We start from the raw sequence: 23,633 nt of genomic DNA on the forward strand, positions 1-23,633 counted from the left end.
CTTGCCAAAGTCCCAAGCGCCTGTGTGCGCTGCGCTCGCCCCGCTGCCGGAGTGGCTGCAGGTAACGAGGGGCACAGCCAGAGCACAGGCCTGCTCAGCGCAGGAGGAGGATGCTGGGGAACACAAATAAACCATCCCAATGCTTTTGGCTTGTGCTGGAGCTTTGGGAGCATGGGGAAGAGAGAAGGAAAGGCTAACATTTCGTGGTTGAAGGGCTCAAACCTCTTGGGGTGCAGAGTCTCCATGGGACGGGGTGTCCTCTCCAACCTGTGTAGCTATAACATCCCACAAGGGTGGCAGGAGGTGTGCTGCTCAGATTTACTGTCCTCCACGTGCTTGGCAGCAGGATGAACGTCTCCCACAACCCAGGGCCCCGCACCAGGGCCCCACACCAGGGCCCTGCACCACAGCCCCACACCAGGGCCCCGTACCACAGCCCCACACCACAGCCCCGCACCATGGCCGCGCACCACAGGCCCCTGCGTGGCTTGGGGGCTGTGACGTGCCAGCAGCTTACAGAGAGCGATGTGTAACCTGCACACAGAGGGGTCGTGCCCTGAAGTGCTGCGGCTTCCCCTTGCCTCGGGCAGGGTGCTGCACAGGCAGGCGCAGGGCTCTGCTCGCTCCCCAGGTTCGGGAGGGATCAGCTGTGCTCCGTGACTCATGGCGAGTCCCAATCCCTTCTGAAGGATTCCAGGGTTAATGAGGGCTGAGGTAAATCTTAATAACTTCACTTTTGCTGCCTCTCCTGCACACGCTGAGCAGCTGAGAGAGCTGTGAGTCTGCACGTGTGTCTGTTAAAGGGTGCTAGAGACGTATCACCTGCTTCTTGTTTCCTCAGCCCAGAATCCCTTTAATCTCTGTGGCACACAGCAGGCAGAAAGAGGGGCGAGGAGGTGGAGGGAGGACAGGGCTCAAGGGTCAGCTTTCCTAGGAGTCTCTTGCTTCCATCTGGCAGCACCAGTAGCAGGAATGAGAAAGACTTTGCCCAGGAAAGGTTGATGTGGCGGAGGCAGCAGGTTTTTCACACAGTGCCCAGCAATCCTTCCTTGAGTCCCCTGGTGTTTTTTCCGGCTCTTCTCTCTCTGGTGGCCCACAGTGAGGGATCAGCATGGCTGTGCAGTGTGGAGAGATGGTAGCTACCCCAGTGCTGGGCACCAGGAATGACTCCAGAGGAGATGGACCAAACCACAATCATGCTGCAGGCCTTTGGGTTCCCCCTCCCCTTCCTTGAGTATTTGTGTGCCTGTTTATTTTGTCTGTCTTGCCAGAGATAAATAGACTGATCTGAGGTCATCCTGACAAATTTTGCAGGAATGATGACCCTTCAAGCCTGCCATGCTACCCCATGTGCTCCAAGTGTCAATGGGAATGCACTAAATCAACTAGGACATCTAAGGGCTGTTCCAGAAACCTATTTAACTCTTCCCAGAGATGGTCATTTGTGTGAAGGGATCTCCTGCTTTGAATGCAGACATTGTACTCCAGCAGCAGAGAGGTGTTGTCATTGGGCAGAGCAAAGCTGGCAAAGGCAGACTAACCTTAACTCTGACCTTTTCTGCCTGGTGATACAGAGAGTGAGTTTACAAGGCTGACATGACATCAGGGGTAGTTCAGATAACTGGTGAGAAGTGAAAGTTTAACACTCTAAATATGGCTGCACGTGGGGTGATGTCCAGCCCTCATCGTGGGCATGTGAATTTGCAGAGAGACTTGCCCAGCTCTGTGTAAGGAGGAAAGGATTCCTGCTTACACACAGGACGTGAGTGAAGCTGGTGGAGAGGGGAGAGGAACTGATTCTGTCTGCCTGTGGGACCAAAATCAGCAGGTTGGCAGAGGCAGGAGAGAGGAGGTCTTGCTAGGCATTCTGGCAGAACCTTTGTCTTCACTCTCCCGGTGTCTGAAGGTGAACCATGTGCATCTGTTTCCTCTCAGATCCTGAGCTCAGGCAGTTCACAATCAGTGTGTGTGTTCACACCACGGCCTCTCTGCAACTGATGCTGCTGCTCTATGATTTCATGATGGTTTTGTACCACACTGGCTTGGTGGAGATCAGCTTGTGCTTGGGTTTGTTTGTCCAGCATCCCAAACCTCGGTGCTTTAGCTGACAGATGTGTTTCCCTGTCAGCTGGGCATCTGTTACAGCACAGACTGAAACACACCTCGCTGTGCTGGAGGAGGAGGATGTGTGGGAGCTCTGGACAGAGTCTGTCTAAGGTGTTTCTGCCAACAGGAGCCCCAGAAAAGCAGTCCCTGTGATGAGCCAGTGCCTCACCCTGCAGTGGTGGTACCCAGGAGGCTGGCTGGCTTCGCACCCAGCAGCCCCACATCCTCCCAAGCACATCAGGAGCCTGATGTCAGCCCGTTGCTCAGCCAGGATGGAGCAGCCCCTGGCTCCCAGCGGATCTGGAGCTTTGAGCACCAGTTCTGGCACAGCCACGGCCCCGAGCCAGCCACAAGCTGGGTGGATGCACCCTGCCACCCAACCAGCCCTGCCCCTGTCCTGCTGGGACTCTGGACAGCTGAAGAGTCCCATGTGCGTGTCCCACTGGGCAGCTTCTCCCACAGGAGAAAGCCTTAGACACCCTCTGTAACACCAGCTCCCAAGCAGGCAGCAGTTCTGCCTGTCAGTGTCCCAGGCAGGGCCGTTCCCAGGGCAGGAGCAGGCGTGAGTGGCCAGGCTCCTCTGGTACTGGCCATGGCCAGACACGTTTCACATTTGCTCAGCTGCTGTCTGACAAGCCAGAATGCTGCTGCTGCTGTTGAAGACAGGAGTCCCACCTCCCCATCGCTGATGCAGGTGGTAAAAGCCCTGTCCTGGACAGCTGCTGAGCACTGGACTCAAAGTGCCCCTGCAGACTGGTGCAGAAGGCCAGGTCTGCTGCTGGGGTGGAGGGAAGATTCAAACATTTCTTTTCCAGTGCATCACCAGGCCAGGCAAGACCCAAGCTGTCCTCTTTGTTTCTAAGGCTCTGAGGTCAGCTCCTAGGCAGCAAGATGAGTCATGACTGCAAGTCAGGGGCAGAGCTCAGAGCTGGGGCCATCAGAGCTAGCCCCACTGCAGAGGATGTTTCTGGAAGCTGTATTGCTGAAAGGGACTTGGTGCTAGTGTAGAAAAGAGGATTATTTCCAGGAGAAAAAGCCATGGAGCAAAGTCACTGGAATACTTCCAGCATCCCTCACATCGTCTTGGGAGGGATGTCTCACCATGGGGTGCCATAGGAGGAAGCAGGTTTGCTGAAAGCTGCTGATGGCAGCTGACAGAGCCAGCACTGCTTGGTACCAAAGGGTCACCAGTGTGTGTGACCGCTCCCTTGGGGTACTCAGAATGGGTTGGAAGTGACCTACAAAGATCATCCTGGTTTCCTCATCACCCAGGCTGGTGCAAACAGGGAACAAGGATGCTGAGGGGTGTGAGACCAGGATTGTCTCACCAGCACAACCATTCTCTGAAGTGTTAACAAAGCACTTTCCTTGAAAAATAAGATTTTTTCCAGAAAACCCTAATTCCCAGCCATGGTCGGTGACAGCATCCTCAAAGTGAGTCACTGGCAGCACTCAGAGCTCAGGCCTCCAGACACACAGGAGCAGACAGGAATGTAGCTGGGGTCAGACACAGCTCCCACAGACATTAAGTCCTCTTCAAGAAGCACCTAAGTGGTGGTGGTCTGGATAGTGCCAAGGATCCTCCAGCCCTGTTTTTAAGCCCTGTTGTTTGTAAGAGAAAGGTGCAAACCCTGAGCTGGCATCTGCTGAGCTGCAAGCTGCAGCAGCACCTCAGAGCCTGACCCAAGTCATGGCTGCTTTACCTCTTCCCACAGGGACGTGCAGTCTTGCTGTCTGGCTCTGTCCACAGCTACACCTCTTCAGACTGTAGCTATACTTCTCCAGGTTGTTTGCAACAAGATATGGAAGTTCACATAGAAGATACCTGGGAGACAAGGCATGCATCCTGCTGCACGAGGGGGTCCAGCTCTGGATAAATTTCCAGTGGCTTCCACCAAGCTTGGGCTGCTCCTGGAAATGGCCAGTCTTTGCACACACCTGGCCCCACATCTCTGTCTGCTCATCCTGGACAGACACAAGGCTGGATAAAGTTTTCCTCTTTTCCCTGTGGCTTCAGAATGGGCAAGGAAGTTTGTAAGCTCAGCGTGGCCCGAGATGGACCCAGCTGCCTGGAGAAGGCTGCCATGACACGGGCGCATGGCCTCTCACCCATGAAGAGCTTCGCTCTCCCTCTCCGAACAGCTTGTGCCGCTGCTGGGTCACAGCCTGCATGCCTCTCAGCACGAGAAACAACTTGGAGACCTTTTCTCCCTGCAGGAAAATCACCATGAGGGAATATCAGTGCCCCTCTGTGATGATCTGTCAGCAGTGCTTAGCGCCAGACGAGGCCGCGGCCTGCCCCGAGCACCGCGCTGCTGAGGCAGGGCAGTGTCCCCTGCACTGTGCACCCTGCCTGGAAGGCCTTAGGGGCTGGTTCCCGTTAAAGCAAAAGGAGAAACAGAAGAGATTCCTAAAGCATGGAATGCCTGGTTTGGTTCTGAGCTCCCCCGAGGGGGTGACTCCTGCAAAGGGGTGCAGGTAACTAGGAAAAATGTAGATGCCTGGAGTGCAGGGGTCTGAGTCCGTGTCCGTGGGCAGAACCAGCACTGGCTGAGGGGTGCTGTGGGGGGCTACAGACTGCCCTGGCAGCCAGTGGCTGCTGGCTGCCAGCCCCACTCTGGCCTAAGGGGAGGAGCACGTGTAAAGAGGTCCTGAGGCTACATTTGCCCCCATCACGGCAAGGATCTGCCTCTGTGGCGTAAGGAGTGCTGGGATTCAGCAGGAGATTGTTGTCTCACAGGAGGCCTTTGCTCAGCATGAGACGTGGCTGGTACAGAGGACATGGGAAAGCCACAGGCAATGGCATCTCAGGGGGCTCTGTGCTTTGGGGACTCCTCTGGAAGGGATTGTTATTCAGCTCCATCCCACAGCATGAGCTGTTGGCAGAGCTCATCAAGCTGCACAGGAGAGCTGTTCCTCCCTCTCTTCCCCTCCAACACCGGCTGTCTCAGGGCAGCAAAGGGGATGCTGTCTGTCTTGCAAGAACAAAGGTGTGGAACATGTTACCAGCTCGAGGTATAGGCAGGGTTACCTGAGTGACGGGGTGAACAGACGTGAGCCACGCAGAGGTCTGTAGCCAGGCACAGGCAGGCTGCAGGTGTATGGTGGGCTGGCACTGCCTGCTGTAAATGTGGAGAGGTTTCTGCTGTGTGAGCTGCTTAACTGGTGTTCTGTAGCTGAGGTCATGCCACTAAGCTGCTCAGCGGCTCTGAGTTCAGTCCCATCACTGCCATCCCACTCAGAGCTTTGTTTCCAAAAGGAAGGTATACTTGGAGACTGCAGGTCCTTGGAGCCATGGGTTGGTAGGCAGATGCCACTAATCTCTCCTCACTGCATTATCTACACCCTCCTCAGCAGAGTAAGCATGTGAGCCTTGCAGGTCTGAAGATGTGCTGCCAGCTCCTCAAGGAGCAGCAAGGATCAGTGCCAGACCCCTGTGGCACACACAGACCCCCAGACACATTGTCCCTGACCGATTATTAGTACCCCAGTACAGTCCTGCATCTTTGCCTGACACTTTCTCTCTCTCTCTCAGTTCTACAGCTACGGCTTCAGCAGCGAAGGACCCGTGAGCAGCTGGCAGACCAAGGCATCATGCCACGTGAGTATCGTTCTCTGCCTTTCTCACCCAGCCCTGGCTCAGGGGGGCTGTGTTCTGTTCATCTGGGGCACTGCTGGTGCACTGTGTGGCACCAGCCACCAGCTCAGACCCACCCAGTTCTGAGCAGATTGCTGCCAGGGTGGATTTTGCCTCCTGCCCTGTAGAAATATCACGGTTCCTGGTGCTGTACAATAGTGCCCAGCATTTCCCACACAGGTTATAATGCTGCTGCTCAGGCTGAAGTCAGGAGAGATGCTTAGCTTGCACCATCCAAAAATTCATCTGCTCCCTGTCCCAGAGCTCACTGTAGCAGGGTGAGAATATCCAACTCTAAGCAGAAGACTCATTAAGCTCTTCAGGTAGCAAGGGCAGAGAAACTCATGTCCTCCTGAAACTCCAGGAATCTCTGTGTCAGGATCCGACCCAGAGAACAGGGAAGAGGTAGGGAAGGCTGTGGCAGAACTAAGTAGTGGGTAACTGCCTTGGTCCCAGTGCGGGTGGGCAGCCCCTGGATGAGTGAGACACAGGGACAGGACCTCACAGGGCAGAGCTGTCAGCAAGCACTACAAACCAGTGAAAACCAGGGCCCAGTGAAACCCCACCTGGGCCTGCCTGCTGCAGGGTGATGTCCATGCTTTCCCCTCTCTCACCAGCCTGGCAGCCAAGCCTGAAGGACAAGCTCCAGGCCACCACTGCCATGTAATCTGTCAGCTTCAGAAAGCTGGATGTTAGACCCCAAAGAGTGAGTGGCAATGATCCCCTTCTGCACCCACAGGTGCAGCATGAAACCAGTAGCACTACTGGAGCAATGATGTTGGGAGCCCTGCCCTGCTTGATGGATAACTCCATCCTGACTTAGCTCAAGCCCCTTGTGTAGGAATCTGAGATTACCTGGGACCCAGGTAGAGGATCATCCTTTCTGTCTCATCAAGGGCCCCTGGGGCTCACTGCTGGTATCACGACTTTCCAGAGGCTGTGTCACTTTTGTCTCTTCTGGTTAACTTTGAAGACTATGATCCAGCTCTTGTCTAAACAGCAGAACAACTCACCAAGAGCACACCCATCACACTGCTTGCAGCACCCTGCCCATCCCTCTGCCCTTCTCTTGCAGCCACAGGATCATGTCAGGGTAGCCAGCAACAGACACCTTCTCAGTCCAGTACTGCCAGTATCAAGCATTAAGAAAACTTGGCTGGGATGGCAAAAATCAGGACTGTCAAGATGATCCCACAGTTTAAAGCTGATAAATGCAGGGGTTTTTTTCAGTTTTCTTCTGCTTCTTTCATAGAATCCCAGGCTGGTCTGGGTTGGAAGGGACCCCAAGGACCACAGAGCTCCAACCCCCTGCCACAGAGGGCAGATTTTATGCTGTCTGCCCTGAAAGGGCATTTTAATCACAGGCCTCCAGGGGCTGGAGCTTTAAGCAAAATATTTGTTCCAGCATCAGGAGCAGTGGTGAAACAGTCAGTGGCCAAACAAACTGCCTAACAGCCCCTGAGCTGCTCAGTCTGCTGTGTAAAAGCATCACATTCAGCCCAGGTGCAGGACACCCCATCACACCTGTACAGAGCTGCAGTGCCAGCTGAGAGGTTTGTGTGCCTGACCTGTTAGGGCAGATTTGTTTGATGGCAACCAAAGGGTACTTTTCCTGTTGCTTGCTGCTTCTTTACACTCCCAGCTTCTGGGCTGGCTGTTTCAGTCTGGTTGCTGTCCAAGAAAGCCATTTTGGGAAGTCTGAGCACATGAAAGTAACAGAAGAAAAGGCACTTTTGCCATGATCAAAGCAAACAGGCAGAATGTAACTGTTGGATTTGACCTCAGGAGGAAGGGTTAGACATTGGCATTTAATCCATGGGAGCCCCAGCCAGCTTCCCCATGGCATGAGCATGTGCAGTCTTTGTTTAACCATGTTTTGCCATGGCTTGTTGTCTCTCAGGACCAGGAAGTCCTGAGAGGTGGGCTCTGGGAGGTGCACCAGGACAGGATCTCAGTTCATGTGTTGCAGGTGGCTGAGATATTACCCCATAATGCTGTAACCCACAGTGGTTGAGCAGAGCCCCTCTGGCAAGAGAAGAGATGGGCACTGCTGGTCTGCCTGGTGAGAGTCAGGTTTGGCACCAGGCTTGGAACATGCCCTTTATCCCACATCACACATCAGATTTTGCACAAGGATTGTTTTCAACTCATTGCATGTGTTTTCTGCCAATACAATCCCAGGACAGAGAAACTTTGTTTTTCTAATTGCTCCAGAGAGAAGGACAGTCAGAGCAACAGAATAGCACTGGATGATGCTTTGAGGGTTTGTAGAAACCCTTGTAGGAGTTGATGGCTACACACAGATCCTGATGAGCTGTTAGGCAGTGCAGCATGCATGAAACACTGGAGTAAGTCCAAGAAAGCTGGCTGGATTTTGGTATCCAAGAGAAGAATGCAGGGAGAAGCATCAGTGTTGCCTAGGCATAGAGCAGTGAGCTGATGATCCTTACCAAAGCCCAGTCTGTGTCTGGCTTGCCTGGAAAAGATGACAGGCATTGCATACCTGAGCTCTGTTCACACTGCCCTGGAGGTTCCTCTAAGAAATGTGAAAGCCTCAGATGGCCCCATCAGTGGAGAAGGCAGGAAGCTGCCTGAAGGAGGATGCTCAGGAGCAGAAGGCAGTGGCATCACACAAGGCTTCAGGTTCATAGCTGGACTGTGGTTGTCAGCTGTTTTCAGGCTGTAAATTGAACAGCTGTCTGGCAAAACAACCAATGCTACTGAAAAAGGCTCTACAAATGGAGACAGACATGAACTAGTAAGCAAGAACAGCCTGCAGGCCCTTCAGCCCCATGGCTTTGTGTGGGGGAGTCTCTGAGAGCCAGGAGAGGTCCAGGCTGGCTGAGCCAGAGTCCTGAAGCACAGGGGTGCAGGGAGAGCAGAGCCTGACCCATTCTTGGGCACGTGGTGCAGACCCAGCAAAACCATTTTAAATCAAGAGCATGTGGGCCCACTTGAAGAAAGGCAGACTGCAGGGCTGAGCGTGGGTGGACCCTTCCTCTAGACCTGCACCCACCCCCACCCCAGGCCCCAGCCAGCCCCTGCTCACCTACCCAAAACTGGGGGGGGGGGGCAGCTTGCAGGACTAGGATGCCTCAAGGCAAGGTTTCCCCTACTGTGATGGGCTGCAGAAATAGCTGTGCCTGAAGACCCTCTTGCATCCTCTAGCTCAAACCTTAGAGGCAACAGTCCCAAGATTATCCCCACCAAGCCCAGCAGCTCTGCCCCATTGCCTTCAGACACACAGCCATTCCAAGCTGACATCTCATCCCTTGACAGCCCTGAAGAACCAGTGCTAGCAATATCTTTATTTGTTTTGCAGACTAATCCAAGCTGCAGCATCCACATAATTCCTCCAAAAATCTTGGTAAATGACTAAATTCTGCAACATTTTCCTCCTGCAGAGCATGGTCAGTGCCCATAGCACACCCCCAGTGCCCACAGCACACCCCCAGTGCCCGAACTCCACAGCGAGCAGGGCTGTAAACATCCATCTCTCTTGCTGACTTCATCTTCTCCTGTGCACCCACCTTATTTTGCCTGATGAAGCTGTCACAAGTCCTCGTGGCTGCTCGCTGCAGCATGGCACAGTCACGCTTAGCTTGTCTGTGTGTCCGCTGTCCAGATGTCGGGAGCAGGAAGGTGCCCTCTGGGCTTTACTGTGATTCACTGGAGGCTTGGGAGGGGGGGGTGTGGGGGGTTCCCCTGGGTGTTGCCTACCAAAAGCCAGCTCAGAGGGCTTCCAAACATTTTCTGGCTACCCCCCAGTCTTCTCTTCATCCTCCTCTGGGCTGATGGAGGATAACATGTCCTGTGTGAAAATAACGTCTGTCCTTGTTGGATCCCATTCAGAAGACAGAAAGGGAATTTTATGTTGCCAAAGAGTTGTAGCAAACTTTGTATGGGTCAGGACACCTTTCCCTTCCCCCTCCCAATGGGAGCAGTTCATTTTGCTTGCTTACACAGCCAGAAAATAATCTTTAGTGGGATCTGAGAAATACTAACCCTTTCACTGCCCAAATCCTGCTCTGATTTCTACTGCATAAGGAAACATGCAAGCTCCTCCATGACTCCAGTGCAGACTGCTCCATGGGACTGGTGTGCACTGGTCCAAGAGCCAGGGGTTCTTAGCTTTCCTTTGGGAGCCCCTCTGAGTTAACCCTCCCTGGTGTCAGGTGATGGTAAGAGGGATGCTGACCTGCTGCCGGGTACCTGGCCAGGCAGCTGCTCAGGGAGGCCCCATGTCACACAGATGCTTCTGGGCAAGGGAGTTGCTCAGATTTCCAGTTTTGGAAACCCAAAGGAGATGGAGGGGTAGTCAGCAACAGAGGAGGGTCACAGGACCACAGCTTTCAGGGTCTTGCCTGGAAATACCCTCACTGGAGGCTGCGCCCACATGGCCCCACGAGGCAAGGCAGGTCTTCTTGGTGTTCCTGCTTGCCTCAAGCCTCAGCCATCCGCAGGTTTGACTTGCAGGTGAGGTCCTCTCTCTGGTTGTTGCCCTGCCCAGACCAGTCTCCTGGGGCTGTGGTGCCTCCCACGACCTGCCAGAAGCACTCCAGGGGAAATCTGCATCTGCTCTCTGACGTGTCCCGCAGAGCACTCCGATTCCAAGCCTGCACCCCCTCCCTGCCCACGTGCCTCCCGCGCTCCCCGTGCTCCTCATCCCCCCTGCACTCCTGCCATGGGCTGGCTGAGAGCACGGGATTTCCCAGAGCTTCCCTGGGTTATTTTTAGTCAGCACAATAAAGAGAACAGCTAGTTTGCCTTGCTATTTTTATAGCACTCATTAAAATGCTGTTGCTGAATATCCTGGTGGCTGCTTGCTTCCACTCCTGTGCTGACTGCTCCTCTTTCTCTCCTGTTGCAGCACTGAAAAGCCCATCTGCATTCCATGAACAGCGAAAAAGTCTGGAGAGAGCCAAGGTAACTCCCAGTGAGGGGACCATGGGATCCCACTGCATGCACTGCGGGCTTGAAGGCACCTCCCACCCCTGTCCCCTCCTCTGGTATCCCCCATCCAGGGTCGATGAGGGTCAGGGTCTCTCCCCAGCTGACAGACGTGGTGGGGCCAAGCCAGGTTCACAAGGGCTGTGCAGCACCCTTCTCCAAGCAGGGGGGGTTTAAGAGGGCAGAGGGGCACTGGTAGAGCCTGAAAGTGATGCACCCAGAGCTGTGGGGGTTCACAACAGCCCCGGGTTTTACAAGAGGCTGTGGCCAGAGTGTAGTTCACCATGGAACTGGCAGTCCTTCCAGCTAGCTGAGCTGCTCTTTTCTTCTCCAGGCCAGGTCCGCAGCCCACTTCTGGCTGTGCTGGCTGCTCTCCACTCCAGCTCAAGTCAGTGAGCTCAGAGCAGGGCCAGCAGCAAACAGGACCCCCAGAGCCTGACTGCTTAGCAAGCGTGCAGGAGGAATGCCTGTGCCCTTTGTCACCTGGAGCCAGTCCCCAGGGAGCCCACACTTGTCATCAGAGAGCCTGGCTTTTAGCTCCTCAGGGCAGCTTGGCCATTATGGCATAAAACATCCAAGAGGCTAAAGTGGGCCAGGCTCCCACCACCCCCTTATCTGACTGCACTCAGGCTGCCCTAAATACCACTGGAGGCAGAGATAAGATAAGTTGCCATTTCCAGAGCACATCACAACATCTGTGATGCCATCGCTTTTTTGGGGAAATCACATTGGTTTCCCAAGCACCCACCACCCAGCCTTGACCAGGCTGGAGGAACATCCATGGAAGAGGCAGCAACCAGCCATGCAGCCTTTGCTTGAGCACAAGAGTTTGTTCCATTAATCTCCAGAACGTGCTGGCAGTCACGTGGAGAAGGACTGCTGGGAGGAGGAATGAATGTGAAATATGGAGAAGTGCTCCTCAGAACTTAAACACACTCCAAATCACTTGCCCTGAGCCTCCTGGGGTAATAAATGGCTAGCAGAAGAAACATGACTCTGAAAAATGAGTATGCTTACAAGATTTCAAGCAATCCAAAGTATCCTTGAAGTGTCATATATTTTACAGCTTAAGTATACATTTGTGTCTCTCTGCCTGTCTCTTCAAAGGCTTTCACTGGCTGGTTGCCTGGGGAAAAGGGGAAGGGATGGTCTAGTCTGTCCCAAACTCCATGCATTTTTAGAGCATGTTAATGAAGACACTAATGAGCACAGCAAAACATGGACTCCTTTGCAAGGATGCCCTGCTTAGAGCTGAGGCAGGGAAGGAGCAGCGGCTGTTTCTGGATAATTACTCAGTGGCATTTGTTGTTTGGTTGATATTCCTCCAAACTGATGCTCTGCAAACAGAAAGCAGATAACCATAACAGCTCTCATGTGTTTTGAAAGCTCTTCTGCTTCAGATTATGCTAAAAAACCCACATCTGGGGTCTTTCTCCACCACTTGCACCCCAGTGACACAAAGGCAGTGGATAAAGGAAAGGTCAAAAGGAACTGAAGTCACAGGAGAAAGCCAGGCTAAGGCAGTGTGAGTGCTGGGCTCAACTCAAGCTTAGTCCAAACCAGGACCTGATCTAGAGATTAGCTGGAAATGCATGAGGTGAATTTAACTGCACTTGGGTGCAGACACCAGCTTGGTCTGACCTGGCAGGGGAACAAGGCAAACCTACACGTGGTCCAAACAAGGGCTTGTGTTGGTGAAAATAAGCTGGGGGGGGAAATACAGGGGGAAGGGTAAGAAATTGGAAATACTTCAGTAAATAAAATGTCTATTATTTGTTTAAACATGTCACTGGCTATGTTAGAGGCTGGCAGCAGGCCAGTGCAGCAGGCTTTGAAGTCAATGTCCTGTAATAGATTGCTGGATTGGAGGATGGAGAGCAAGCTGGCTTTCCTGAGGCAGTCTGGCTCAGCAGGGCTTTAGTGCTTACTCCCAGCAGCCCAGCACGTGTGGCAGGGAGGGACTGGGGAGAAGAGCCACCCTGCCACTGCCCCAGGGCACAGCAGCTCCCCCTGGGTCCTTCCTGACAGATATGTGACCACCCACAGACACCCCACCCGACAGCAACCTGCTCCAGTGCCTCCACCCTGTGCTGTGGGGAAGCTCCCAGTTCCCAGCCCAAGCTTTCCTGATGCAGTTCAAGCCCCTTATTTCTTCCCTCTCCATGCCTGCACGTGCAGAGCTCTTTACCTTTTTACTGTAGCACTTTTTAATGGTATTTAGCATCCTGTTTCCCTATAGCTGTTTCACCTCTGGACTGACCTACTTCCCCACCCTTCAACCTCTCCTCTTTGAGCCCATCTCTGGCTCGGTAATGATTCCCACAGCTGCCCTCCAGCCCCTTCCCATGGACCCTTTCAAATGCAGGGCATAGAATGGGCCCTTGCTGTGCCTAAGGTCCATCTGACATTCTTCATTGTGTCTCCTGGGAAGATGCTTGCTGGTGTGGGGATGGGGTTCAGGGTCTGATCACTGGATTCTCCAGAGCTTTACATCCTTTTTTTCTCTATGCAGTAACTAATTTCTGCCAAAGGCCACTGCCCACTGCAGAACCATCACTGGTGGGTTAAGTCCAAATCAAATGTATTTGAGATCATTTCTTCAACTACTCCAAATCTCATTGCATTGTAACCTCTTGGCTTTGAGTGATTCAGAGGTAAGGAGCATGTCTTCTCTCATCCAAGGCATTAATGACTCTGTTGACTAGTAGGGGAAATTCTTCTGTTTAGTCTGTGAGCCATTCCTAATTCCTTTGGTGACCCACAGCTCTGCTTCTTCTTTATGTTAAGCCTTACCCAGGACAAATTTCTCTGCCAGCATGAGAAAGCCATGTGAGATAATGTCAAAGCATGGTGAAAGACAGGCTACATGGCATTCCTTGTCCGTTGCTCTTACAGAAATCCATCACCTCTCCATAGAAGGAAATTAGGTTGGTGTGATGTAATTTGTTCTTGATGAATCCACCCTGGCTGTTACTCAGCTCCTTGCTATCTTCAAAATCCATTTATATAGATTGTTTGATTACTTGGTCCAATATCTTCCTGACTGGTTTACAAGTTCCTGGTTTCTTCTCTCCAGCTCTTTTAAAGCAAGACATTCTGCTCTCCCTTGCCCAGTTTCCTGCAGACCCACAGATCGTTGCTGTTCCTCTGGCCTTGTGTATCTCAGACTGTTTGGGAACATTTAACTCATCTGAGTGTTCTCCAACCTGTTCTCCAACCTGATAACTGAAGCTTCTACCCTTTTGTTGCTGAAGGTTCTTGGCGTAGTCATCCCATTGATAAATAGCCATTTATCTTCTCAGTGAAGGTGGTTTTAAAAGGCATTAAATCCTGTAGCCATCTCAGCAGCACCCACAATTACATCTCCTGTTTATGGAACACAGACAGCACTTTCCATTGCCTTCTCCTGGCTACAGAAGTGCTTATAAAATCTTTTTCTCATGATCCTGTACACTCTGTACTGTGGGTTTTCCAGTTTTGCTCCAGCTGTTTGTGCTGTTCTTTATATTTATCCTTAGAGTTTAACCTCTTTGAACTATGTACATTTTTTGTACTTTTCCATCTTGCATCTCAACTTAGCAAGCAGCTAAGAGCTTGTCCCAGCCATGCTCCAGCTTCTCTTCACCAAGGGATAAGCTTCTATTTTCTATAATATGTTTTTGCCCTCACCACTGACTTTCTTGGCCCCAATGGAAGGTGCTCTCATACTTCTGGGTGCCTTTCTATTCCAAAAGCCATGAGAAAGTTGGCTCAAGGCTCCAGGTCCATGTTCATCACAAGCTCAGCTGCAGAGATCTGCAAAGTGGGTTTTTCCCAACCCCCACATCATAACTGGGGTTATAACCACGTCCCTGCTGTGGGTAGTGGCAGAGCACAGGAGCTGCAGGACTGTGCTTCCTAAGCCTCCTGGCTGAGCTGGGTAGAGAATCTGGGTATCTTCATGATTTTCTTGGCACTATATCCCATCCCAGAGTGCCAGGCTTCCTGCCATTGCTACCAGCACACTCTGGAGCTGCCTTGGTGAAGCTCTGGTAGATGATTTGATATGCTAAGCTAGGAGCAGATCCACTCCCAGGGAGAAGGTCTCATTCTCCCCATAACCTCAGGTGTCAGAAGCCTGAGGAAATGGGAGAGACCACAGCTCAGGAGTGGGAATAGGAGCAGCCAGCAGCTCCATGCAGTGTTCCCTTTCTAAAGAACTTCTGCCCAAGAACAAGCCAGTGTCTGAGTGGAAAAAAAAAACCCAAGCCCATTTAGGAACTGGGTCAACCCAGCTTGTAATAAACACAAAAGAGCTACAGGATGGCACGGGGGCAGGTGCTCCTCTACCTCATTGCTGCTCTAGGCAGGTAACACTCTGCATTTGTGTTCTGCAGACTGAAGATTTTCTCAAGCACAAGATCAGAAGCAGGCCTGAGCGATCAGACCTGGTCAATATGCACATTTTACAAGGTAAGACTGCCTGACTTCCTCCCACATGCTCCTTGTGACTCACATCCCTCCTGCCCCACTTGGGTTCCCTTCAGGACTCTCATCACCACCAACGTTGTTCCAGCTGCTCAGGAGAAGCAGATTCAATTGGTTCACACATCGTATGGAATTCAGCCCAGACCTGGTCTTCAGGAGGCAGGACACACATTTGTTCCCTGACAGAAGCAGACCCAAAGCCATCTAATCCCTGTCCCATCTCTGGCAGGGCCCAGTGTAAGATGCTCTAGAGGACAGCAGGGAGAGCACAGCTGTGAGAAGATGCTGTTAGACAGAACTGATGAGGTCTGATCCTCATGAAAAGAAGCCCAACACATTTGTTGCCCCAGATGCTGAAATCCCTGTAGCAGGTTGTTGCTACAGCTACTGCACATCCTTTGTTTTGCCATAATTCTAGATATTTCACGTGAGAATTCCTGGTGATGCAGTCAATGACCCAGGCATATCTGTATGAAAGAGGTGAGCCCTGCTATCAGCCTGTGAGCCACAGCAGCTCTCCCCTCTCCCATCCTGGTGTCCCCTCTCAGGCAGAGAGTTGGCACAGCCCCACTGCATCCCATCACAGACAGCAGAACACTGCTGTGTCCCTCGTTATCTCCAGAGATAACGAGCTCCTTAGAGACAGGAAGGATGTGCAGCCTCTCTCCTTGAGTCCTGTCAGTCTGCTGGAGGCAGCAGATCACTCTCTGGCAACTGTAAATGCTCTCAGCATGGATGAAGCCTGTGTTTCTTTTCCCTCTGGCACACAGGAGGCCTGAGGCAGGAGCCTGTGCTGTTCCCTTGGGTCTCCATCCCTAAAACGAGCCAGCACCATTGCCTGTTTAACTGGTGAAAGTGTCTTTCCCTTAAGTAACAAGTGATCCAGACTGGAGTTGGGGTCTGGGGGCTGTAAACCAGATGTGGAGGCAGCTGCAGTCACCAGGCACAGACTGGGCCAGCGAGGCACAGGTGGAGGAGGAGTGGAGCAGACTGCCTGGCCGTGGTGGCTGACACAGGTCTCAGCCAGAGCCCTGCTCACACCTCTGCCCGTCACGCTCTGTGCTTCATGGAGGTGTGTCCTGGTGCATCATGTCCATCTGGTTCACAACAGGACGTAGTGATGATTGAAACTGGCCAGCTCAGATACCTTCTACCATCTAAATCCCATCCAGGCACACCTTCTGTCCCTGTTCACCTCAAAAGGCTCCCGTGTGTTCACTGCCCTCCAAAGTCTGAGGGCAGCAGTGACCCCAGACCCTCTCTCCTGACTCCTGCAGAGCATCTTTCCTTGGTATCAGGCCCTGTAGCTTGTTTTGCCAGCAGCATTTCATCTGCAAGAGTGTGCAGTCCTTGAAGATAGCACAACCTAGATACAGCCCTTCCAACCTCAGACTTCCAAGGGCACAGACGTGGTCTAGTTTAGGATCCTGATCCTTCACCACTCACGCCTGTGCCACCAGCAGAGACAGATCACCCTTGTTTGGGAAATCACCACTTTCTATCCTAACTGGCCACTCTTCTGTCACCACTCAGCAACTGGGAACATCTCAGCCGAGTTGGGTAGGGCTGTAGGTTCCAGATCCAGCTGCCTCTGACGTGCTTCTCTCTACGGGCCTGTTCTTCCCCTGAGGGCCTGGGGCACTGCAGTCCCACCATGTCCTCATGGCTGCTCCCAAAGACTGCTGCTCTCTGGTTGTCAAACACTGTTACTGGTTCTTCTCTCCAGCTGTTCCCCAGAAGCTGGCAGCACAAGGGCCAGTGGGATCCTGGTGGGTAGGAGCTGGGGTCCACTTTGGCCCCTGTGTTCGTCGGCTTCCACTGCAGATCATTCCCAGGCCTCAGAGAGGATGCTCTGGCTGCCAGTTGGGTTTGCAAGCCTAGTTAGTTTCCTACCTGGGAATGGACCCAGGGCTCAGAGGGGAACCCACCAGCCCATCTCCCAGGCTCAGAGCAGCCTCTGCTGTGCACTGAGGTGTGCTCAGGCCTTGGCCACAGCCCAGGCAGGCTGTGCTGAACAGGGAGCACTGCCTCAATGAGCACTGTGCTTACAGATGCCCCAGTCCTGAACTGATGCCTCCCATCTGTGCTTTCAGACTCAGCTGCAGAGGGGTCCATCCAGTCTACTCAAATGAAGCTGAAAAGAGCCCGACTGGCAGATGACCTCAACGAGAAGATCGCTCTCAGGCCGGGTCCTTTGGAGTTGGTGGAGAAGAACATCATTCCTGTTGATTCAGCTGTGAAGGAGGCCATAAAAGGTGGGGACAGTGGGTGTGTGAGGTGTGTTGTGTGCATGGCACGGCCAGGGGCTGGCAAAGTTACCAGGACGTGCCAGTCTGACTGCAGAAGTGACCAACCTGGAGATAGAACTGCATTTATTGCTTAGATGTTGTTATTATTTTCATGGTAAGCAGCCCAGCCCAGCACAGCCTGTGCTGCCCCATCCAGGCCTGTGAAGAGAGAGCTGTTAGAGCCATGGCCACAGAAATGTGTACACTGGTTCAGCCACATCTCCCCATCTCAGAGCCCTTCCTTCCCAAGGTTTGGGAGCATCCATGATACCCCTGCACACAGGGCACTCCCTCCTCTCTTGCACAGGAGAGGACCTGGCTGTACTCATGTGGTTGTGAGGCCAGTCAGGGTTCTCCCACGTGTGCCCTGACAAGGTTTCACGTCCCAGTAGGTGGGGGTGAAGTGACCCCAGCTCAGTGAGGCTGCAGGTCTCTTCTCCACTGACATTACTGGTGAGCAAGGCCTCGCAAACTGGGATGCTACATGGTGTGGGTGGGGAAGCATCCCTGGGGTGCTGGACTCCTGGGGAACACGAGTAGCAGCCTGTGCCCCAAACCCTCCTACATACCAGCACCCAGTGCTTGGTCCATGCCTAAACTTAGTTTTCCTCCATCACTGACCCTCAGCTGGAGGAAGGAGCCAGAATCCTCCACAAAAGTTTCCCCCATGCTGCTGTGATGGGAGCTGACACGAGGCAAAAAGGTGCCCAGACAGCGCCTGGGATGGCAGTGCCAGGACAGCAGCCTGGCACCATCTCCACATGCCCAAATCAGCCCTCAGGTCCCCAGGGAGACACAGATGCTCTGGCTCTGCGATCTCCCCCTTCTGTTGCTCCCAGTTCCTCAGTTCATGGGAATGGCATCATCCCATGTGAAGTCCCTGCTCTGGGGTCAGAGCAAGCTCAGGGCAGTGGCAGTGTTCTGGGACGAGGAGGAGTGATGCCCCAAATGAAAACTGAACCAGGAAGCACTTAGACCTTCCTTTCACCTCAGCAGGCAGCGTAAAGGACATGAAATGCCTCAGGCTCAGGTTCTGCCCTGCCCTGCAGTTGTTCCTGCTCTTGGTTTCCCTGCTGTGAACTGCACGTGGGGTTCACACGGCAGCTGCTCCTCGAGCTGCTCCGTTTCCAGCGTTTCACAGCTCTTGCCTTTGAAGGTGAAATGTTCCAGGACTCTGCCTGAAGAGGAATTTTTAAGGAGAGTTCAAGTAAAATCTCCCCAGCCACTTATCAAAGGAGAGAAGAGTGGAAAAAAAAAAAGTTTTTAAAAAAATCCCCCCCCTTTATAAACATTGAAGGCCGTTTGAGCATGACTTTATCCACTGGAGCTCAGCTGGGAGGCTGGGCCAGCGTGCCTCAAGTTGGAACAGAGTTTCTTTCCAGCTGCCTTGTCAGGAGCTTGTGGTAAACAGAGATTTACAGGATGAAACTGTTAAAAACAAAAAGTCTGGCTTAAGCTGATTTGCTTGATTTGAAATGTCTCACTTTTGCAATGCCCATCTCACTGCGGGGGGAAAAACGTGACCTGTGAGTGAGTTTTAGCCCCTTTAGAGTGAAACACAGAGCGTGTTGGAGTCAAACATGAAGTTACTTGGTACTGTTGAGTGCCATGAGAAGGAGGTGATGCACCTGCACCGGGAACACAATCCCAAGCCCCAGGTTTCTGCAGAAGAAAGGCCCTGACTGAAGGATCCTCAGGCTGATTTGGGGTGCCAGAGGTGCTCACAGTTCGGGGTCAAGGGCTGAACACAGAGCAGAGATGAGCACTGGCACTTCTGAACGTTAAGCCTTTTGTTTTTGCAATACCAGAAAGATGACAGGGTTTGAAATCATTTTACTTTAACCTTGGAATCTCAACTGTTTATACAGTGGAAAGTTCAGCTGACGTGTTCCTCTAATCACCTCCGGCAGGGCGAGCAGAAAGTGCCAGACCCCAAGCGAAAGCCCTGAGGTCCCGGTGACAGGAGCCTGCCAGTGCCCTACATAGCTGAGCAGTGATATAAGAACCCTTTTTTACCAGGTCCTTGTCATCACTTTGTCCAGTACCCTTGAGAGGACAATACCCAGTGCATTAGAAACAGCCCCAAGCAAACACCATTATGCTGAAGATTACGGCAGGAACACGGGATGGAGAAACAATATGGGCAGCCCCAGGCTGGGTGAGAGCAGGACAGATAAGGGCAGCATTCCCCACCCAGCACAGGCCCCTGGTATCAAGCAGCAAGATGCAGCACATTCTTGTCATGCTCCGGGCGGCTGCTGTGTCCTGAAGGTCCCTTGGGCTCCCAGCTTTGGCACCATTTGGCAGCTCAGGTTTATTAATTGCCAGCCAAGGGGGGGTCTTGCAGAGCCACACCTCCCCCTTGCCTGGGGTCACTCTTCCCTGAGAGAGGATGTCCTGGCTGCAGGCATGGGGAGCAGCTCCAGCCAGACCAGGTCATAGGTGTGCAGTGCTGCAGGTCCTCAGGGAAGACTCAGGGTGCTGCCTCTGTCAGAGAGGGGACAGACCCTATTTCCAGGGACACAAGGAGTCCCGTGCCCAGGAGAGCAGGGAGGAGAGGCTCTCCAAAGTGCTCAGCTGCTCTCATCTTCCCACCCCATATGGTGGCTGGGCAGCAGCTCAGGGGGGGGACCACGGCTCCCTGCTTCCTTGCCCACCCTGGCACCACGAGCTGGAGCAGGAGAGATAGCCCTTATCTCTGCAATAGGGGCAGGGGTCGGGAGGGGGAGTGTGTGCATCGGTGAGAAGGCACACATTGCTCGACCAGCAGCAGGGACAGGTGGCAGCTTGTCCCCAGACCCTTCCTATTTCCTCATTTGTCACCTCACTATCAGCATGCCAAGCTGCCTGACGAATGCCAGACCCCAGCACGGGGAGATTACCAGCCTGGCTGCACTGCTCCTTCCTCTACTCCCACCTGCAGCTCTCCTGAGGCTCCCATCAGACCTTTTCCTTTTTCAGCACTTGATTTATCAGCAGGAGCCCCGGGGGGTCAAGAGCTCTTTGCCCATCTCACTGGGAGATAGCGTGGGGCAAGGGGACGGGGGGACGGCTGGGGCAGCGAGGAGGCGATGGTGGTGCTTGGGGTGAAGCTTGTGGACGGGGTCTGGAAGCAGGGTCCCACGTGGAGTGGGCTTGGGGGGCTGAGGTGGGAGAGGAGCCTTAGGGTCACCCTTCCCCATCAGCTCCCACGGGAGCTGATGGGGAAGGGTGACCCTAAGGCTCCTCTCCCGCCTCAGCCCCCGTGGTGGGGTGGGATGGCAGAGCCCCCCCTGCCCTGGCCAGGCTCCCTGAGGCTTCCTCTCTCCTGAGTGACCTTATCCGTGGCACAGGGTCGATGCCACCCCCTGCCCCACCATCCTCAGTGCCCCCAGGGTGCTGCCCCTGTGCCTTGGCTCCCTCAGCCCACTGCCCAGCCCAGGCCAGGCGGGCACAGGGACATCCCCACCAAGGCTCCTCACACCTCCACCGAGCTCCTTCCCCCTTCTTCCAGCCGGGCAGGGCTCCTCTGGACTGACACCCCTTCTCCCCCGCCAGGCACCCAGGTCAGCTTCCCCAAGCCGGCCGACGCCTTCGCCTTCGAGGACAGCAGCAATGACGGGCTGTCCCCGGAGCAGCCCCGGAGCGAGGATTCCCCGGCCTCCACCGAGTCGGCAGCCGGCCCCAAGGCTCCGGAGCCAGCCCCCGCCGCTGCCGCCGGGCCGGCACAGGTAGGGCAGCGGGGCGGGGGGTCCTGGGGGGGCGGCCCGGCCGAGGCTGCGGGAGGGACGCGGGGCTGGGCTCCCCCTCCTGCCGCTCCCGGGTACTGCAGCGGCGGCCCGGGGAGCCCGAGCGCTCTGGGCAGGCTCAGGGGTGGGGAGACTGGGAGGACTGGTGAGAACCGGGCTGCAGCGGGAGGGACTGGGGCAGGTGCCGAGTGGGCTCTGGGGGCAACTGAGGGGCCGACGGTGCGTTGGGGTAAATGGGGATACAGGGCCGAGGTGGGCTGAGGCACTGGGGTGGACTGGGATGGACTGGGGAGACAGAGGGGCTGGAGGGGCTGGGATGGACTGGGGAGATGGAGGGGCTGGAGGGTCTGGGGAGATGGAGGGGCTGGAGGGACTGGGGAGATGGAGGGGCTGGAGGGACTGGAATGGACTGGGGAGACAGAGGGGCTGGAGGGACTGGGATGGACTGGAGAGATGGAGGGGCTGGAGGGACTGGGGTGGACTGGGGAGACGGAGGGGCTGGAGGGACTGGGGTGGACTGGAAGAAGTGGGGATAGTGCAGTGGGATAGACACGTGAGGGACTGGGATGGATGGAGGCATCTGGGATGGACTGGGCTCCTGGGGACGCCATGGGGCAGGGCAGCGGGGTTACCAGGTGCCCTTGGTGGGCAGAGGCTGTCCGGGCTGGCCAGCCCCTGTCACTGGCCCCACATCCCCTCTCCCATCACACACTCGCCTCTCCCTTGCAGGACCAGCCCCACGGCAGCGACGGCCACGCGCTGGACCCAGCCCCGGGCCAGGGCAGCCAGTGTGACAGCCCCAAGCAGGCAGCAGGCCAGGAGAGCCCTCCCCTCCCTGTGCCCTCGGCTGTGAAGGTAACTGTGTCTCCAGGCTCCCCGGGACAGGGAACAAGCCCAGGGGACCCAGCTGCACCCAAGCCTGCAGTGCCTGCATGCTGCACCCCACATGTGTGGGAGGGATGTGGGGTGGCCCTTAGGGCTTGGAATAATTCAGGGAGCCACCCCTTGTTGTGAAAAACTGTGATTTTACTCATTTTGCAAAGGAATAAGGTGTAGTATTGCACCCTGCAAGAGCCAATTGCTCAGGTCCTGCACTGGAGATGGCTCCTGGGACTAGGAGCAGCAGCAGATACAAGGCAACACTGAAATACCTTCCAGGCAAGAAGGGTCATTCTGCATCTCATGTGCTCTCCAGCACAACTGAGATGAGACATGGTGCTGAGGGACTCCCCCACACACAGGCTCAGCAGCTCTTGGAGCTGGAGTGCCAGGGTGCAGGCAGGAGCTGCCCTCTCTGTCCCAGGCCTCTGACTTCTCACAGGGGTGGCAGAAGCTGTTCTCCCTGCTAATTCATTTCCTTCTTGGACCCACAGTCCAAATCATCCAGTGACAGCAAGAACCGCCACAAAAAGCCCAAGGACACCAAGCCCAAGGTGAAGAAGCTGAAGTATCATCAGTACATTCCTCCAGACCAGAAGGCAGAGAAGTCCCCTCCGCCCATGGACTCCGCTTATGCCAGACTCCTCCAGCAGCAACAGCTCTTTCTGCAGCTCCAGATCCTCAGCCAGCAGCAGCAGCAGCAGCAGCACTTCAGCTACCCAGGGATCCACCAGGGCCAGCTAAAGTGAGTGGCAATGTGCTGGTAGCAGGGTTTAGCCTTGTCTCCATCCCCTCCATACCCGTTTGTGCCAGTGGAAGTGGGATGGGTGCACGTGAAACATGAAAGCCTGGCAGCACAGCACAGCCCTGGCTTAGTGCAGTGTCTGGGCCACCTGTCACCCACTGGTGGGTCACCAGCACTCTCCCTACAGCCCAACCTGGTTTTTCATGGAGTTGGCAGTCCTTCAGATCTCAAACAGGCGTTACCAGCCCCAAGGGAGCAGAGAGATGGTAGACCAGGCACAGACGCCCTGGTGGGGCAAACAAGTTACCCCAAATCTCCTTTGTCATTTCAGGCAATCAAATGAGCAAATGGTCAAAAGTTCAAATTCTTCATCAACTTCTGTCACCACCAACTCTCTTTCTCCTGTGAAAACCACCTTTTCAGGCCAGACTTGTGTCTCATCTATCAAGCCAGGCCCTCTGCCTTCTAACCTGGATGATCTGAAGGTAAGTGTAAACTTTGTCAGCACAGGAGCAGGATCTTACAACCCAAATGTGCTCTGCTGCCCCTGGAGCAGCCAGAGCAGTGCCCCAGGCTGTTACAGGCAGCAAGCCAGACCCAACATGCTGTGAGCAAACCCAGCACCACATCACACCCAGCCAGGGGCTGGTCACCACGACTGTGACTGCAAAACATGGGTGTGCTGCTCTGTGGGTGGGTGGGTGTCCTGCTCCAGAGCACCTGCCAGATCTTTGGCACAACGTGGCTCCAGACCTTCTCTGGTACTATGGTGGGCAGCAGGGATGCTCAGCTCCCTGCACAAGCAGGTATCTCCCAGAGCCTGCAGCTCAAGA

At 54.3% G+C, this 23,633-nt stretch overlaps 1 protein-coding gene across 1 annotated transcript in view; it reads left to right on the forward strand.

The window, feature by feature from the left end:
• Positions 1–23,633, forward strand: part of MYOCD (myocardin) — a gene marked incomplete at both ends in the record, with an annotated part of 85,102 nt that overhangs the window by 56,245 nt on the left and 5,224 nt on the right. Inside the window, 8 exons of the mRNA XM_084273552.1 lie at positions 5,642–5,707; positions 10,614–10,669; positions 15,070–15,145; positions 17,254–17,415; positions 20,986–21,158; positions 21,906–22,031; positions 22,550–22,800; positions 23,132–23,285. Coding sequence (XP_084129678.1) covers positions 5,642–5,707; positions 10,614–10,669; positions 15,070–15,145; positions 17,254–17,415; positions 20,986–21,158; positions 21,906–22,031; positions 22,550–22,800; positions 23,132–23,285 — 1,064 coding nt within the window. The remainder of the gene's footprint in view (positions 1–5,641; positions 5,708–10,613; positions 10,670–15,069; positions 15,146–17,253; positions 17,416–20,985; positions 21,159–21,905; positions 22,032–22,549; positions 22,801–23,131; positions 23,286–23,633) is intronic.

Source organism: Gallinula chloropus, assembly GCF_964237585.1.
Source record: "Gallinula chloropus genome assembly, chromosome: 20".
In the NCBI taxonomy this organism is placed as follows: Eukaryota; Metazoa; Chordata; class Aves; order Gruiformes; family Rallidae; genus Gallinula; species Gallinula chloropus.